We start from the raw sequence: 18,932 nt of genomic DNA, 5'->3' as shown, positions 1-18,932 counted from the left end.
CCAGGCTATGGAATGGTGGAGTTATAATTTTTTTTGGATGAGTTTGTGTGTGTGTGTGTGTGTGTGTGTGTGTGTGTGTGTGTGTGTGAGTGTGAGCGAGAGAGATCTAAGACAGCACTGAGTTCTACCAAAGTGCTGGACAGGTCCATCAAGCAATCAAGCAGGCAGAAATCCTTGTCGTGTGTGTGTGTGTGTGTGTGTGTTTGCACTCTCAGATACACACCTCGCACGGTTGCATAATAATAATACGACCGGGAATCAGAGAGTCGATGGGGCTTAATCTCTCCGTCCAATCGCGTTGCGCCCTCCCTCTTTCCCTCCATCCATCCCTCCCTCAATCCCTCCATCCATCCAAATGCGCGCTTAGCGATTGCGCGCTTTGTGACGTCACTATGCGAGGAGGCGGGCACGCTGGGCGGAGCTTCTCGGATCCAAAGAGAGAAAAAAAGGGATTGAGAGAAAGAGAGAGAGAGAGAGAGAGAGAGAGAGAGAGAAAGGGATTTATGAGGCTTTATGATTTCTCCAGCGCTCAAACGCCGCAGTCAGTGGACCCGTGCGCGTTCCTGGTAACACGGTCTCTTTGTGCGCAAAAAGGCGTGTCGTGGTGGGTCACGCGTCCGTGTTAGTGGAGAAGGACAATACGCGTTAGAATAGAAGAAGTGGGGGGGCGGGGGGAAGAGAGAGAGAGAGAGAAAGAGAGAGAGAGATAGACAGAAAGAGAGAGAGAGAGAGGGCGATCAAGAAGGAACCCGGAGGAACCCGGAGGAACAATGCGTGCGCATCCCGGTTCGGACGTATGAAGCGCGGAATGCTGCTGTTGATGCGTCAGGATCCCCGCGCCGCATAGCGCTCCGTTCCAGCCCAAGTTCTCCCACCTACCGAACGCGTAAAGCTCTTCCTCCTCCTCCTCCTCCTCCTCTTTATCCTCCTCCTCCTTCTCGTCCTCCGCGATGAATTACCAGTCGAGTGTCCCGGTGTCGGGCATCTCACCGCCGTCACAGCCTTCCATCCCCGCTCCGGGCGCGGTTCCGGCTCCGGTGCCGGTTCCCGTGACTCAGCCAATGGCGTCCCAGTTCGGCTCGGGCTCGTCAGGCAGCTCCGGCCCGGGTCAGTTCGGCTCGGGGACAGCGTCGGGCCCCGCAGCGCAGTCCAGCGCTTCGGGCTCGCAGTTCGTGCTGTCCAACTCGGCGGCGATCCGCGCCGAGATCCACCGCTTCGAATCGGTGCACCCGAACATCTACGCCATCTACGACCTGATCGAGCGCATCGACGACCTCGCGCTGCAGAACCAGATCCGCGAGCACGTCATCTCCATCGAAGGTGAGCACGATTGTTTATTTACTAACATTTGTTGATCGATCCATTTATTTGTTTGGTCAATGTGCATGTCCAAAAACACCACCCACGGAACCTGAAGCCCTCCTAATGACGACGACGATGATGATGATGATGATGATGATCCAGGCACCAAAATCATCATCATATTCAATCAATTTCCTTTTTTATAACATTCACGTGTTGGTGTGTAGGTTTGGTCGATACACCGAAGTATCGCGATTGATTTCACGATCATTGGAATATCGTCATGCAATATTGGTAAAATAATTTTTTATTTAAACCAAAATGCAAAATTTGCTATAATGAGGTGTTCCTTTTCAGCTTCAAGAATATTGTGGTACACACACACACACACACACACACAATTATTTATTTATTTATTTATTTATTTATTTATTTATACATTTTCTCTTTAGTAGAAGTTCAGTTCGCATATTTCAGTTCGAAACAAATTCCTCGTGTCCGAACCTTTTGCGCTCGCGATTCTTTCCCTCGTTTCTTGTTTATGCGATAGAAAAAATTTGAGATCGTTGCCATGTCCGGCTGATCTTCCACCGAAAGCTAGCATGATTTCCAGCACGTCGATGGAACTTACGCGATTTTCAACGATCGTCCTTTTTACGTATCTCCGCCCCGAGTGGTCGTATTTGTTATTATCGCGACTAAGTGCTGGATAGGCCACGCCCATTGATGCTGTCGTCTAAAGATATCGCCAGGGACAACAAATTAGAAGCAAAAAATTGTGTTACTGTTTCATAGCTATAGATAGCCGTAGAAACTAACCTTTGTGTAAATTGGTTTCGGTTTCCACGTTCTAGGTTCAGCCTAGCGGGTGAAGTAGCTACTGTTTATTCACGACACATACACGTTTCTGACAAAGCGTTGAAACGGGGACTAGGTTCAGTCGGGAACTGAAAAAACGCCGGACCACAATCATCTCTTGTTGGTTTGCGTTTTTTTTTTCCCACATATAACTGAGCAGTTGAAGGTTAAAGACCTCGCTCACGGGAAAGACGGTATTAATTAGCTTCTGGAGGTGGCGCTAGGGAGATGTATGATTTTGGTTTATCAGTGATGATTCTGGAGCCTCTTTTTTTCTTTGGAGGTCTTTATAAAGAGCTCAGGTTCCGCTATGAACCCCAACCGAAAAGTGTTTTGTATGTTTTTCGTATGTAAGGAATGAAAGTCCCCCTAAAACGAATCTGTTTTTTTTTTGTACAAATATGATGTTGGATTTCTTCAACTTTCCCGGTCGCAACGTTCCGATTGGTCGTATTGATGGTAATCTGTAAACGTTTATAGCTACTAATTTGTTTCGTTATCGTTCCTCAACACGTACATTACATGCAACGTCCCGTTTGTGTCACTAAACAGTCAAGTTTAAGAATCTATTGTCGTTTTTATGTTAAGGAAATTTCATACAGTGAAGTTCTTACTCTTACGTTTCTCCTAGCAGCCTGGAATTAGAGCACAGTTTTTTTTTAGTAATCCACTTATATACCCCCCCCCCCCCCCATATACTGTACACCTTCACTTAATACTGCACCCAAATCTACTGTACACCCTGCATATACATCACACTCTCATCTATACCTACACCCACATACATCCCCTGTATACACTCTCCAATGTACCCCACACCCCCATTTATACCCCCTCATATACACTCCTACATCCACCTTTATCTATATACACCTCTATATACACCTTTAACCATATACACCTCAAATACACCTCTATATATACACCACACATAATATACCTCTTACCCCAGATACACCTCTACAGATGCACCATACCACAATATACCCCTTCCTTCAAATACACCTCTATATACACCTTTAACCATGTACACCCCAATATACACACCACCCATAATATTCCCTTCCTCAAATACACCTCTATATACACACCACCCATAATATACATCTTCCTCAAATATACCTCTATATACACACCACCCATAATATACACCTCTATATATACACCTCTATATACACACCACACTATAATATACACCTCTATATACACACACACTATAATATACACTCTATATACACACACCACCCATAATATACACCTCTATATATACACCTCTATATACACACACACTATAATATACACCTCTATATACACACCACCATATTATACACCTCTATATACACACCACCATATTATACCTCTATATACACTCTATATACACACCACCATATTATACACCTCTATATACACACACCACACCATAATATATACACTCTATATACACACACCATAATTATAATATATACACTCTATATACACACCACCCATAATATACACCTCTATATACACACACTATAATATACACCTATATACACACACTATAATATATACACCTCTATATATACACACCACTATAATATACACCTATATACACACCCATAATATACACCTCTATATACACACACCATAATATATACACCTCTATATACACACACCATAATATATAATTTATATACACACCACTATAATATACACTCTATATACACACACCACCCATAATATACACCTCTATATACACACCACCATTATATACCTCTATATACACCTTTATATACACACACCACTATAATATATACACTCTATATACACACCACCCATAATATACCTCTATATACACACCACACATAATATACACCTTATATACACACCACACCATAATATACACCTCTATATACACCACACCATTATATACCTCTATATACACTCTATATACACATCACACCATATTATACACTCTATATATACACTCTATATATACACACCACACCATAATATACACTCTATATACACACCAAACCATAATATACACCTCTATATACCTCTATATACACACCACACATAATATACACCTATATACACACACACCATAATATACACTCTATATACACACCACACTATTATATACACCTCTATATACTCACCACACTATAATGAACACCTCTATATACACACACCACCCCATAATATACACCTCTATATACACACCACACCATAATATACACTTATATACACACCACACTATAATATACACCTCTATATACACTCTATATACACACACACTATAATATACACCTTTAACCATGTACACCCCAATATACACACCACTATAATATACACCTTTATATACACACCACTATAATATACACTCTATACACACACCATTATATATACACCTCTATATACACACCACACCATTATATACACCTCTATATACACACCACACCATAATATACACCTCTATATACACACCACACCATAATATACACCTCTATATACACATTTCCCAATATACAACCTCCAATATACACTACACCCCATATACACCCTTTTTCATATGCACCTCTACATACATCACACCCCTAAATACACCTTTATCCATACACACTCAATATACACCTTCCCCATATACACCCCATATACACCCCATATACACCCCTCCCCTCTTACCCCAACAATATCATTCATCCACATGTGCACTTAATACACACACCATGCTGTACATGTCATTACAGAAATTTCTCTCCGGTGTCTCCGATGCATTTCGCTGAAGTGTTTAAACTTTAGCGCTAGCGCCATATTCGCACGATCGCTGACGTCTCCGATTTGGTCACACACCCCGTTCCTTTGATCATTTCTGTACACGCGTTCGGAAAAAAGATGCCAACCCCTGCCGCGTTCTCCTGTGGCTCCGAGCCGCCACTTACTGCGTCAGAGACGAGAACGAGTTCGACACGAGAACCTATGCAGCACTGTTCACTGCAGCAAAGCTCGTGGAGCTGTTACAGGCCGTGTGTGTATGAGTGTGTGTGCTTGCACTAAACCACCCACCCACCTGTGCGCCTGGACTGCAGACTTTTGCGGCGCTTCTGCATTAAAGCACACTGCTGCCTGTTGCTTAGGAACCAACGGCTCGTAGTTTTGCCTGAAGGCAAGACGAGAAGGGGAATTTAAAAGAAAGGAAAAGAAAAGGGGAATTAGGGAACAACTCGAATGCGGTTGCATGGCTCGGTCGGACGTTCTTCGACGGCTTTTTGCATCCGCCTCATTTACACCCCAAATTTTCTGACACGTATAATTCTCTCAGAGACCCAGAAATTTGGGAGAACAAGGGCTTAGCGTAGCGTAGCTGAACATGACGTGTACAGTTCGGATTAGCAAAACTAAATGGTTTTGTCTCACGGAGCCAGTTTGAAACCCCCCAATCCGAGCCATCAGGAGGATTTTCTTAAACAAATATGTGTTAGACACTGCAATGGTGTTTCTTCCCCTTAGCGGAGATGCTAACATACACGCACATGTTGTTCTAAGAAAACCGGGTTTGGCAACGGTTCGCCACTTAGCTGGGAAAAATTCGAACCAGGTTCTGGGTAAAAAGCTACTGTTACACTGCAGCGTATTGAACTCGCCGATGTGAATTGATCACCCAATTCGTAGCATTCCGTTACATGTTTTATTTTTTTACAGATGCTTCAAATACGTCCGAGTTTTGGGGACTGTGGGCGACTCCCATGTTTTTTGGGAGGATGAGGAAACCCGGGAAACACGATAGAAAGCAACAGGAACCAGGTTCCATGGTTAAATATTCAACCTCGGAGTTGTGTTACCTTTTTTTATACGTGTGTAGCGTGATGAACACGTAGCGGTAAACAGGAAACGTTTGCTTCTAGTATTGCGGAATCCACGAATCGTTTCCAAAGTTCCTACTGCGCAACTCGGCCCACCCTCTCTACCCAAGACTATGAAATTGCCCCATGGTGCTTGCTTGCCCCTCGAATTAGCCCTGGTTTTGAAGATCTGACCACCACACGTGCCTCTTCTATAAAGGCCTTTTGTTGCATGTTTTTTCTATCCCTGGCCTTCCTGCCAATCACGACTCCAAAACCCCATTTACAATTATGCTAATGAGTCCAAAGTTAAACTCCATGGACCTGACCCTCGACCGTAATCTAGTTTCTGGAAAGGGGAGGAGGTTTGCGAGATTGTAGTTGGACACGCGAGGCGGTTCTTGCCGTCGCTTGGTGCCACAGAGGCGAGGATCCGATGCGATTCCCGGGGCGATGAAGAGAAAGTAGGGCATTGTCAGGGCAAAACAAAGGCGCTCTCTTGAAATTTAAATTTGCCTGACGGGGCCGTTACGCCGCTCGTCGAGTGGCCTTTCTGCTTCGCCATCGGGATCAGAGGGTATTAGCACTAATTTGAAGGTGGTATTTGTCCAGCAATTAGTAGTTCTGCAAATATTACAGTAATGAAGGCTTTTGTGTTCTGATCCAGCAGTCATGTCCATTTCCTTTTCCTATTCTGATGAGTGTTGTAATGCACTTCACTAATAAGAACCTCGATGCGTCAAAGCATCCGATCGGGGAGGAGTTGCTGCCATTTTGCTAGTGATTTTTCATATCAATGTTGCAAAAAAAGCACAAGTTATTGAGCTTTCCTTGAGGTGCCCAGAAACATGCTGTAGCAGTGGGGTGGAGGCATCTGGAGCTGCATGCTGGAGATTTGGCGCAGAACGGCAGATGACGCAAAGTTTCTGGAGCTCGGGGAAGAAGTGCCGGATAGGCATCTGGAGCGGTGTGCCGGAGCTTTTCGTCAGGATCGGCAGGGCTGCTGAGCAACAGATGGCCAATGACATGAGAAAGAGGACTTTGGAGAGCTCAGAGCCAAACACGCCTGGAACCCTGGATCTCCTTGGCACGAAGACGAATGCATTCACATTTTTGCTTTTTTTCTCTGTGTATACGAAGTGGCGGTCTTTGCAAACCTGATGACTGATTGATTTTGATTGGAGTTTCTACTTGTGACCTTCAGAATTGTCTGTGATTGGCCAAAGTGGTCAAAAAATGAGCCTGTGTCTGTTGCTTGCTGGTTTCCCCAGAGGACCCCTCAGGACCCAGCGTGATCTTGAAAGAATGTCAAACACTGATTGGTACACTGTACCTGCGTTTAGCCGCGCTCTATTTATGGAAGCGAAATTTAACTACTCGATTCCAGTTATGGAAACAGGCCAAGGACTTTCAAGGATATTAAAGTTCCAGCGTTCAGTAGATACTTTCCTGCAGCCCACAGCAAAATAGAGGCATCTTTCTTTTTTTTTTCCTTTTGGATTGGATCAAATCGTTACCTCACATCCCGTCGCAAAACCTTGCCTCTTGTAATACGTTTTCAAAATAGCAAAAGTAGGGATCGTCTCGGGCAGAACGTAGAGACTGCAATGACGTTCGTGTTCTTCTGAAGGACCTTCTGATTCAGCTCCTGTTTAAAAAAAAAAACTAAAAAAAAAAAACCACCTCGTTGATTACCAGTCATCTAGTCAGGTTCGGTTAATATTGGTTTGTTTATTTCTAAATCTGTGATGCGAACCGCCTTTGCTACGTGCTACTTTGGAATCAGGGTATATAATTTTTCCTACGGAGGCAGTAGCTCAAAATCAGGGGGTCATGAGTTCAAAACCCCCGGCCTCATCAAGCTTTCACTGCGGGGCCCCTAAACGAGGCCCGTATCCCCTCCACTGCTCAGTTGAATGAATGAGACTAATGTTCAACTGAGCAGTTGAGGGTTCTTGCTCAAGGACCCAGCAGTGGGAGTTTTGGTGGTGCTGAGATTTGAACTTATGACCACTTGACCCAAGCACTACCACCTCCCCAGGAAGAATAAACTATCCCCTACCCCGATTCCAAAGACTAGCACGTAGCAACCGGTTAGCATCCTGGTCAAGGAATGGCTAATCTGCCCGATCTGATCACAGATCAGTGCAAAAAAATGGGTTTAGTTTTCACAGTTTGCAGTTTCAGCACTAAAAATGTTCTCATCCGATTAATCGACAGACTGGACGGTAGAATATTCGATTGCTCAAATAAACGCTAGCTGCAGCCCGAGTTGAAACGCGATCTTGCTGTTTACATCACCGCTTCCTGTGTTTTCCGAAAGCATAGCAGAGCAGCGTGACCCCGTGGCAAAAAAAAGCCGCCCCCACCTCCTCCTCTTCCTTTCCCGCCTTTTCTTCTCCTTTGTCTGTTCCACACACCGAGGACCATGTGGTCCTACTTTTGAGAGCCACGTGGGTTTCTCATTCGCCGGCATCTCTCGCATGATGTACTTTTATTTGTTCTTCTGGAACAGGAGCAGAAATGACCGGAGAACAAATTTTCATTATACAGAAGTGTGTGTGCTCGAGTTTTCTATGCTGGCTTGCTTGACTGTTTTTTATCACCAGATGTTGATGTGCCAGCTTAAATATTTGTGTGGGTTAGGGGCCTTGCTCAAGGGCCCAGCAGTGGCAATTAAGCGGTCCAATTCCGAAGTCAAATGCCTTAACCACTGAGCTTTAAAGTTGATCGATTATCTTTATGTTTTTGTTTTAGGAAAAATGTTGGGATGTCCGTTAAGCCAATCTGGCAACGCTTAAAAAAAAACAAGACGTTGCATAAGAATTCTCGAATCTCTTGTCTTCAGTGTCTCACGTGGACCTCCTCAAGGATCTTTTTTTCCCCTCTCGAGTTTAAGAGGGCAGTTACTATGGCGACGACGGGAGACGAAGGTCATCCTGATGCCGCGGACGAGACGCTTTTAAACGGCGACGGGTCCTGCTTTTCTTGCCCACCTTCATTATCTCCATGATAGTGGTGTTGAAGAACGCCGGTGGTTTGTTAGCGTCGCTTAATTCTCGGTTCATCTCAAGTGGTTTTCCTGTCCCCGGTGGTTATTATTTTTGAAAGGTAGCTGCATCTGTCGCTTCGTATGTCGAGGCCAAAAGATAATGATGTCGAAGTGTTGATGAGACAATACGGAGACTGTGAGATAATCCAGGTGAGGACGCGATTCAATACGTTGAGGCCGTGAGTGAATACAAAGGGATATGAAATAATGTCTCAAGGCTGTGAGATGATTGAGGCTGCATGTTTGTTTAATGGATCTACAAGATTATATGCTTGAGATCAGACCACGAGATGAGTTCTCATACAACACCTGGAGATAACGTGGCTGTGAGACCATCAGTCAAGAGTTAGGGATGGAACGAAAGAGAGATTGAGAGTGTGATGGTGATTGAGAGAGAGATAGAGATAAAGAGAAAAGAAGAGGATGGTGAGAGAGTGATTAAGGAGAAGAGAAGCAGATGGATCTAGAGATATGGATGGAAAGAGAGATTGAAGGTGTGCTGTGAATGGAGAGAAATATGGAGATAGGGAGAGATCAGATGGAAAGAGAGCAAGATTGAGAGTGTGATGGTGATGGAGAGAAGGATGGATGGTGATTGTGATGGAGAGAGGATGGAAGGAGAGAGTTTGAGAGTGTGATGGTGATGGAGAGATGTGGAGGAAGAGTTGAAGATAGAGAGAGGGGTGGAGAGATTGAGAATGTGATGGTGATAGAGAGAGGATAATGAGAAGAAGATGGAGAGAGAGGAGAAAGAGAGATGGAGAGACATGTGGAGGGATGGAGAACTTGAGAATGTGATGGTGAGTGAGAGAGCGATGGAGAGAGATCAGGAGAGGAGATGGAGATGGAGAGAGTGATGGAAAGAGAGCAAGATTGAGATTGTGATGGTTATGGAGATAAGGATGGATGGAGAGACGTGGAGGTAGAGTTGAAGATAGAGAGAGGGTGGTGGAGAGATTGAGAATGTGATGGTGATAGAGAGAGGATAATGAGAAGAGAATAAGATGGAGAGAGAGAGGAGAAAGAGATGGAGAGACATGTGGAGGAGAGCTGAAGATGGAGAGAATGATAGACGAATGGAGAGATTGAGAATGTGATGGTGATAGAGGGATAATGATAAGAGAAGAAGATGGGGAGAGAGAGGAGAAAGAGAGATGGAGAGACATGTGGAGGGAGAGCTGAAGATGGAGAGAATGATGGAGGGATGGAGAGATTGAGAACGTGATGGTGATTGAGAGAGGGATGGAGAGAGATCAGGAGAAAAGAAGGAGATGGAGATGGAGAGAGTGATGGAAAGAGAGCAAGATTGAGAGTGTGATGCTGATAGCATGTGGAGGGAGAAGAGTTGAAGGTGGAAAAGAAAAGGAGGTGGAGATTGAGAGAGAGAGTTAGAGCGGTACGGAGAGAACGAGAGATTGACCTGCGACCCACAGTTTCCAGAACCCCACGAAAATTAGACGCAAATTTTTGATTTGTTTACTGTTTTTGCGCTACGCACGCCGTTAGCGTATTAGCGCGTTAGCATATTAGCCTATGCTAGGACAGCGATTGAGGTTTTTCCCCAAACAAAAAATGTCCAGGTCTGTTATCCATGTCGCTTGTTGCTATGGAAACCAGGTACTAAGAAGAGATCGTTAACGTGAACCCGGTAGAAATGCGACCAATCGGGATAGAGAAGACGTCCTGATAAACGTGGAATGGACGGCGTGAAGGAAGGAGGAGATGGAGAACGTGCTCTAAAGAAGGATAGAAATAGTTGCGCGATCGGAGGAGGCTTTAATAATGTCAGGACTGAAAATGACTCAATTCCCACCAGTACCCGACTATTTTCTTCCTTTCTTTTTTTTTTTTTTTGTCTTTCCATCGCGGCAACGGAACAACCCGCGGAGGCTCGGACTCTCTGGAGCTCCTCCGCTAATGGAGTCGAATATAATGTGTGGTTTTCTGTGCGTGGACACGTGACGACTTAATCTCGTTAGGATGGACGGAATTCGATGAGTCGGCGTAGAGAAAAAAAAAAAGAAAAGAAAGAACGTAAGAGCGAGCGATGATAATCGATTCTGCTCTCGCGCTGAAAACAGGCCGGGAACGTGAGAGAGCTCTTCGGGTGAGATGTGGAAATCGGCCTGCGGAGCGACTGTGTGTGGGTGGAGAGAGTGGGTGAGAGAGAGAGAGAAAGATTGACAGATGTGGAGGGAGAGATGGATATAGAGAGAGGGATGTGGAAAGAGTGAGAGTGTAAGAGGGAAAGAGAGGGAGAGATTTAGAGCGAGATGGAGAAAGGGAGAACGAGAGAGATTCGGAGAGAGATAAGAGGGGGAGGGATGGGTAGAGAAAGAGATAGAGATGGAAAAAGAAAAAGATGGGGTGAGCGAGATTGAGAGAGAGGGAGACAAAAGATTGAGAGGAAAAGATTGGGAGAGAAGATGGAGAGAGACATGTGGAGGAAGAGAGGGAGATAGAGATCGAGAGAGAGAGATGAGGGATGGTGTGGTACATTGCTGTAGTTTTCCAGATCTCCTCCTGAGGGAGGACGAGGAGGAGCTGAGAGGGTCACTGATATCTGAGAAGTTCTCCAGGATGAGATCCTGGTTGGTGTTGTGGTGCCTCCTGAAATCTAAAGTGTAGCATAATTTAGCTGAGGAACAGGCAAAAATCCCTCTGCAGCTCTTCTCACACACACACACACACACACACACACACACACACACTACATGCTTCCGTAAATGTGTGTGTGTGTGTGTGTGTGTGTGTGTGTGTGTGTGTGTGTGTGTGAGAGAGAGAGAGTGTGTGTGCTGAGCTTCATTGAGAGATGGAGGCTCGGCGTGGGAGGGAAGTGAAGTGTTGTGTAACTGTAAGAATGAGGTAACGCGGTGTGAATCCTGAAATACTCCCGGTGCCGTTGCGTAACGCCGTCGACCCGTTTCCGTGGTAACGCCTTATTCGCGCGGACTGGAATGCCGGACGCTCGCACGGCCCAAGGTCAAAATCGCCGGCGTACAACAGTTGTAATGGTACAACGTCGTCAATGGGGAACTAGCATTCCTCAGATCTGCCGCTAAGCGTTAGCTAGTCATACAGCTAGCGCTCGTATGCGCTCCGAATGAGTTAATTCACGTGTTCTATTTACCACAGAATGAGACTCTAAAGCGCTCAAATCGCTTGTAGGCTAGCTAGCTGCCAACGACAACGGCTAATCCCTCCAAACTCGTAAGCTGTAGCTCCGAGGGACACGTGGAATACAAAACCGCCGAAAGGATTGATAATCGTGCGTTTTGTCCGCTAGCATCGTCTCTAGGCTAACGCTAAGCGCTAACCAGTTAGCTTGACCTTTTAGTGAATTGGAGTTGTTTGTACGGGTCGGTAACTAACCATCCCTCCACTGTAACTCTACTATAACTAATTATACTACAATTATGACTTACTATAGCATAAGTAGAACTTTACTAGAACTAGAACTAATTATAACTAATACAACTATAGCCATAAAATAACTATAACTATACATACCTAACATTTCCACAACTATAACTAACTATACAATAACTATAACCATACCACAACTATAACTAACTCTACCACAACTATAACTCACTATACAATAACTATAACTAACTATACAATAACTATAACCATACCACAACTATAACTAACTCTACCACAACTATAACTAACTATACAATAACTATAACCATACCACAACTATAACTAACTCTACCACAACTATAACTAACTCTACCACAACTATAACTAACTATACAATAACTATAACCATACCACAACTATAACTAACTCTACCACAACTATAACTAAATCTACCACAACTATAACTAACTCTACCACAACTATAACTAATTATACAATAACTATAACCATATCACAACTATAACTAACTCTACCACAACTATAACTAACTCTACCACAACTATAACTAACTATACAATAACTATAACTATACCACAACTATAACTAACTCTACCACAACTATAACTAACTCTACCACAACTATAACTAACTATACAATAACTATAACTATACCACAACTATAACTAACTCTACCACAACTATAACTAACTATACAATAACTATAACCATACCACAACTATAACTAACTCTACCACAACTATAACTAACTCTACCACAACTATAACTAACTATACAATAACTGTAACCATACCACAAATACAAGTAACTATAACCATACAACAGCTATAATCATGGATCAACCTCACTGCTTCTCCTGCTGCATCCAGAGGTGAGAAGATCCACCTGAAGCTACCTGCCCTCTTCCGCACAACTTTGCGTGGACGCTCAGGATTGGCTCGTGTCGCTGTGATTGATGGATTATTAAACCCCTCCCACTCGCACAGCACGGCCAATTTGATGATTTATTAAAAAATCTTAGAGCCAATAGAAAACAAGTGGGCGGGACTTCAGTGTTGCTTTGTTCCGAGTAGGAATGTGGGAGGTGCTGATTTTTACATAGCGCTCGCACCTCGGTGTTTTGCGATTGTTCCTCGGTTCGGAAAAAAAACAAACACAAGAAACACCCATCTGGTCGTTTCTCTCTCTCTCTCTCTCTCTCTCTCTCTCTCTCTCTCTCTCTCTCTCTCTCTCTTTCTCTCCTTCTCTCTCTCTCTGTTAGCATTGATAGCACCTCAGAAATTAGCATAATAGAGGCTCCTGTGTGAAAGAACTACTGAAAGTTCCAGAGCAAATCTAAAAACCTGGTGTGTGTGTGTCTGTGTGTCTGTGTGTGTGTGTGTGTGTGTGTGTGTGTGTGTGTGTGTGTTGTTTTGGTAAAATTGTGTGTGTTTGGTGTGTTTTCCAGCATGTAACAGACGGAGGACATCTAATTTCACTGCTGATACCTTCAGCTTTACGTCCAGATGTTCCCTCTCTCTCTCTCTCTCTCTCTCTCTCTCTCTCTCTCTCTCTCACCTCCTACATCTTTCACTCTCTATTTCTCTCTCTCTCCCTATATCTCTTTTCTGTCCTGTCTTTTCCCTCTTTCTACTTCTTTCTTTCTTTCTTTCTTTCTTTCTTTCTTTCTTTCTTTCTCTCTCTCTCTCTCTCTTCCTCTCTCTCTCTCTCTCTCTCTCTCCCCGTCTTTTTTTCACTTCATCCATCTCTCTCTTTGTTTTTCTTTCTCCCTCAATCTCTCTCTTGCTCTTACTCTCACTGTTTTTCTTTTCCCCCGAACACACACACACACACAAACACACACACGTTTGATTCACGTACGATTCTGTTCACATGTAGGTATGATTTTGTGTGTTTGTGTTTGTGAGTGCGTGTTTGTGTGTGTGAGCATGTGTCATTGAGTGTGTGTGCCATTGAGTGAGTGTGTAAGTGTGTGTGTGCTTGCAGATAAAGATTGTGAAGAGTGTCTTTAGTGTCTTTCTTCCCTTTGGCTCTTTTGTAATGGTAGCAGATAGAGTGTGTGTGTGTGTGTGTGTGAGAGACGCTCGTGCTCCTCAGCCTTTGATCTCAGTCTTGAGTAGAACCTGAGGTGTTTTGATCCTCGGTGTGTCATGTGACTCCTCGTCTCCTCGTCCCACCTTCTCCTACAAAGGGAGGATTTTATCGCTGATCTGATATCAGCCGGGACTCGGGTTCGTCCTCCGGCCCCTGACTGTGTGAGCAGTGGTGTTCCTCAGGGCTCCTCGCGGTTCCTCTCCTGTTCTCGGTGTGAACTTCTCGGACTTGGAGGGTAACGACTGAGCGCACGTGCTATTGACGCGCGATCGAAGCCGACTATCGAGCCGTCCTCACGTTCTGGAGGAACCGAACACCTAATGGGTCTCTGGGGACGGGGCGGGGGGTGGGTGGTTTTCTTTCACCTACATCTCTCTCTCTCTCTTTTTTATTCACCTAGACCTTTCTTTTTCTCTCTCTCTCATTGAGTGTCTTCTTTTCTCTCCTTACATCTCTCTCTCTCTTTCTTTCACCTACATCTTTCTTTCTCCTCTCTCTCTCTCTCTCTCTCTCTCTCTTTCTCTCACACACTCTCTCTGTCTTCTTTTCTCTCCCCTTACATCTCTTTCTCTCTCCTCTCTTTCTTTCTCCCTACATCTTTCTCTTTTTTCTCATATATAAAATCTCCTTCTCTCTCTACCACTCTTTCTTTCTGTTTCACTCTCTCTCTTTCTCTCCGCATCTCACCCTCCGGTCTGGCGTTTTTTTTCGGAGCGGGTCTCGGGTCCGGCCCGTGACGTCGGTCTCCCCAGGCTTCCGCTTCCTTCCGCAGATTTTGGACCGCGTTCGACCGGATTGCTTCCACTCGTCCAAATCCCTGTCTTCTGTTTCCCGGCCTGCCATCTGTAGAGGACGCCTGTGAGCCTGGAATGAGATGACCGGACCAGGCTCCGAGCCAATAGGAGCGGGATACTCCTGTAGACCTCATTTTCCAAATCCGACCAATCAGAATCGAGAGTTTCCGCCTTTTTGCGTTTGTTTTTGTTTTTTTCCTGCACAAATGTTTATATCTTCGAAGTACACCGTGATATCGATCCCATTCCTGCTTACGCTTGAGCAAAACAGTCTCGGCGCGCACACACACACACACACACACACACACACACACACACACACACACACACACACACACACACAATGTTTATCCCAAAGCTACAAGAAGCAAAGACTTTGAAATAATGTGGTGCCTCCTGCTTGGATTTTCCACAAAGTTGAAGGAAAAAACACACACACACACACACACACACACACACACACACACACACACAGCGCAAAAGTCTTGTCCACTGAGAGGAAAAGTGCGTTTTGGCGCTGCTGGATTTTTTCCTCCCTGTGTAATGCACAGCTGTACTCTCTTGGCATGACTAAGTGTGTGTGTGTGTGTGTGTGTGTGTGTGTGTGTGTGTGTGTGTGTGTGTGATGTGCGTTACTCGTGACTAGATTTCGAAGGTGCAGGCAAAGATGACGTCGGGTGAAGACGCTAACACGCTTGACTAGCGCATTGTTACTTTTGTTAATTGCGGTTGCCAGGTTTCAGCCAAATCCCTGAAACAACAAGGACCCGAAATTAACCCAAATTAGTCCAGAATTGGATGGATGGATGGATGGATGGATAGATGGATGGATGGATGGATGGTTGGATAGATCACACCATCAGTGTCTCAGAACAATACCGCCATATATAGCATAAAATATATAAAATATATATTATATATATATAAATACACACGTTCCTCATTTGTTCCTCACACGTTACTCATGCGCTCATATATCCACCGCACGTGCATCATATTCTTCATATGTTCCCTTGCACTTTCCTCACACGTTCCTCAAATGTTCCTCAAATGTTCCTCACACGTTCTTTGTCTGCGTCACCGTGGTCTGAGATAAAAACACGAGACTCGTGGACATGAGACAGGTGTCCGATTAAGCACGTGTGTAACTAATGGTTGTGCCCTTCGCATGACCTCTACAGAAGGATTCTCCAGTTTATAGATAGATAGCTAGATAGATAGATAGATAGATAGATAGATAGATAGATAGATAGATAGATAGATAGATTGATTTATGGATGGATGATAGATAGATAGATAGATAGATGATAGATAGATAGATAGATAGATAGATAGATAGATGATAGATAGATAGATAGATAGATAGATAGATAGATAGATAGATAGATAGATAGATGATAGATAGATAGATAGATAGATAGATAGATAGAAATAATAACTGAAATAAATGGGGAAAAAAAAATCTGAATTCTGATATGCAAGAGCACTATGGGTTGCCAAGGCAACAGGCAGCCTGCTGCAGAGGGAGGAAAGAGGGTGGTAGTGGGCAGGAAGTGTACACACACACACACACACACACACACACACACACACACACACACACACAGAGAGAAGAAGGAACGTGACGAGTTGTTAAAACCCAAGACGACGGGTTTGTGCTGCTCCGTTACCTGGAGGCATCACGCGTTCCTCACACGTTCCTCATATGTTCTTCACATGTTCCTCATACGCTGATCATACATTCATCACGCATTCCTCACACGTCTATCGTATGTTCCTCGCACGTTCCTCACACCAAATATCACACTTCCTTCATACATTCATCACATGTTCATCATACGTTCCTCAAACGTTCCTCTCTCAGAAGCGAAGGAGTAAAAAAACACATACGTCACACATTCTCGACTCGTTCCTCACACGCTTCTCACGCCAGTCACACGATACTCATACGTTCTTCGCACGGCCATCATGTTCTCATACGTTCCCTTACACTTTCCTCAAACGTTCCCCGCACGTTCTCCGAGCACGTCAACGTGCTCTGGGATCAAACACGTGTGAGACACGTGGACATAAGACACGTGTCCCATTAGGTTCCTGTTGTGATCGTTGTGTCCTTGACCTTTATGGAAGGAGTCTCCAGGTTCAGCACGAATCTGTGACTTTAAACACTGAGTGAAAGTGTGTGTGTGTGTGTGTGTGTGTGTGTGTGTGTGTGTGTGTGTGTGTGTGTGTGAGAGATGAGTCAGATATGCAGTTTGGACGCTGCTGTTAGCTGGAAGTCGCGTTATTTGGCTGCGTAAAGCATCTGAATGTGTTTCAGTGAGAAATTGTTGGTTTTTAATATCTGAAACGTTCCAACGTAAAAAACGTAAAAAAGCTTAAAGGGCATCTGCACTCGTCTTTTCACTCCTTCACTCGTCTTTTCACTCCTTTACTCGTCTTTTCACTCGTCTTCTCACTCCTTCACTCATCTTTTTATTCCTTTACTCCTCTTTTCACTCGTCTTCTCACTCCTTCACTCGTCTTTTTATTCCTTCATTCCTCTTCTCACTCCTTCACTTCTCTTCTTACTCATTTACTCCTCTTCTCACTCATTCACTCGTCTTTTTACTCCTTCACTTCTTTTCTCACTCCAGTTTCTCTAAAGAATATTCCCAAAACCGACTTGAGCCTTGAAGCGAAGATCTGCTCCGTTTCTTCTTCTTCCAGAAAGTCGCATTAGCTTCGGAACACCGTTGCGTGGAACGAAGCCTCGTCAAACGGATCTCGAACTGACCAAAGCATTTTTAAATGACCACCCTACCACCACCCCCATCCCCCCCCTCACCCCGCCCCCCCAATGGGTAGAGCGAGGCGCCTTTTCCGCAAATGACACTGAAAGAAAATCGCTAGAAAGGAAAAGGCGACGAAAAGGGAATAAAAAATACGTTCATGGGTTTTCGCTTCCGCGTTGAATTCCCAGAAGCTGGCAGATGGAACTCCCTCAAGTGCCTCCTGTTTACACGTTTTGAAACATTTCCTGAAGCAGCACATCACTTGGGGCGATCAATGGCCCTTCAAGGTTTTTAATGACCTGCTTTGCAGCTGATAAATAGTATTTTGGGACTTGCGATGTAACGATGACTGTTTATAGGAAAAGATTCTGCAGTGATGCGATGTCTTCGGGGGGGGCGGGGGTGTCACTTATATATACAGCCTACTGCTTTCTTATACAACAACCCAACACCCTACAGTACCCAGATTACACCCTGTACCAAGATTAGACTGAAGACCTCCAGTACCCAGATTACACCAAACAACTCCATTTACCCAGATTACACCCTGTACCCAGATTAGAGTATAGACCTCCAGTACCCAGATTACACCCTGTACCCAGATTACACTCAGTACCTGGATTACACAAACATCTCCAGTACCCAGATTACACCCAGTACCCAGATTCTGATTACACCAAGTACCCTGAATACACCCAGTACCCATATTACGGTGAATACTGAGTACCTAGATTACACCCAGTATCCAGTTTATACTTAGTACCCAGATTACACTAAACACCAAGTACCCATATTAGAACCGGTACTTTTATTACAGAAACACTGAAGAGACAGATTACACCCAGTTCCT

General features: G+C 44.4%; 1 protein-coding gene across 1 annotated transcript in view; it reads left to right on the top strand.

Annotated features, from left to right (window-relative positions):
* Positions 1-510: 510 nt before the first annotated feature.
* The window catches only part of agap3 (ArfGAP with GTPase domain, ankyrin repeat and PH domain 3), a 107,737-nt gene continuing 89,315 nt past the window's right edge, over positions 511-18,932 (top strand). The window contains exon 1 of the mRNA XM_046846568.1: positions 511-1,320. Coding sequence (XP_046702524.1) covers positions 951-1,320 — 370 coding nt within the window. The 5' untranslated portion in view covers positions 511-950. The remainder of the gene's footprint in view (positions 1,321-18,932) is intronic.

Source organism: Silurus meridionalis, chromosome 4 (genome assembly GCF_014805685.1).
Source record: "Silurus meridionalis isolate SWU-2019-XX chromosome 4, ASM1480568v1, whole genome shotgun sequence".
Classification (NCBI taxonomy): domain Eukaryota; kingdom Metazoa; phylum Chordata; class Actinopteri; order Siluriformes; family Siluridae; genus Silurus; species Silurus meridionalis.
Note: the sequence above shows the minus strand (reverse complement) of the source record. Positions and strands in the feature narration are given on the sequence as shown.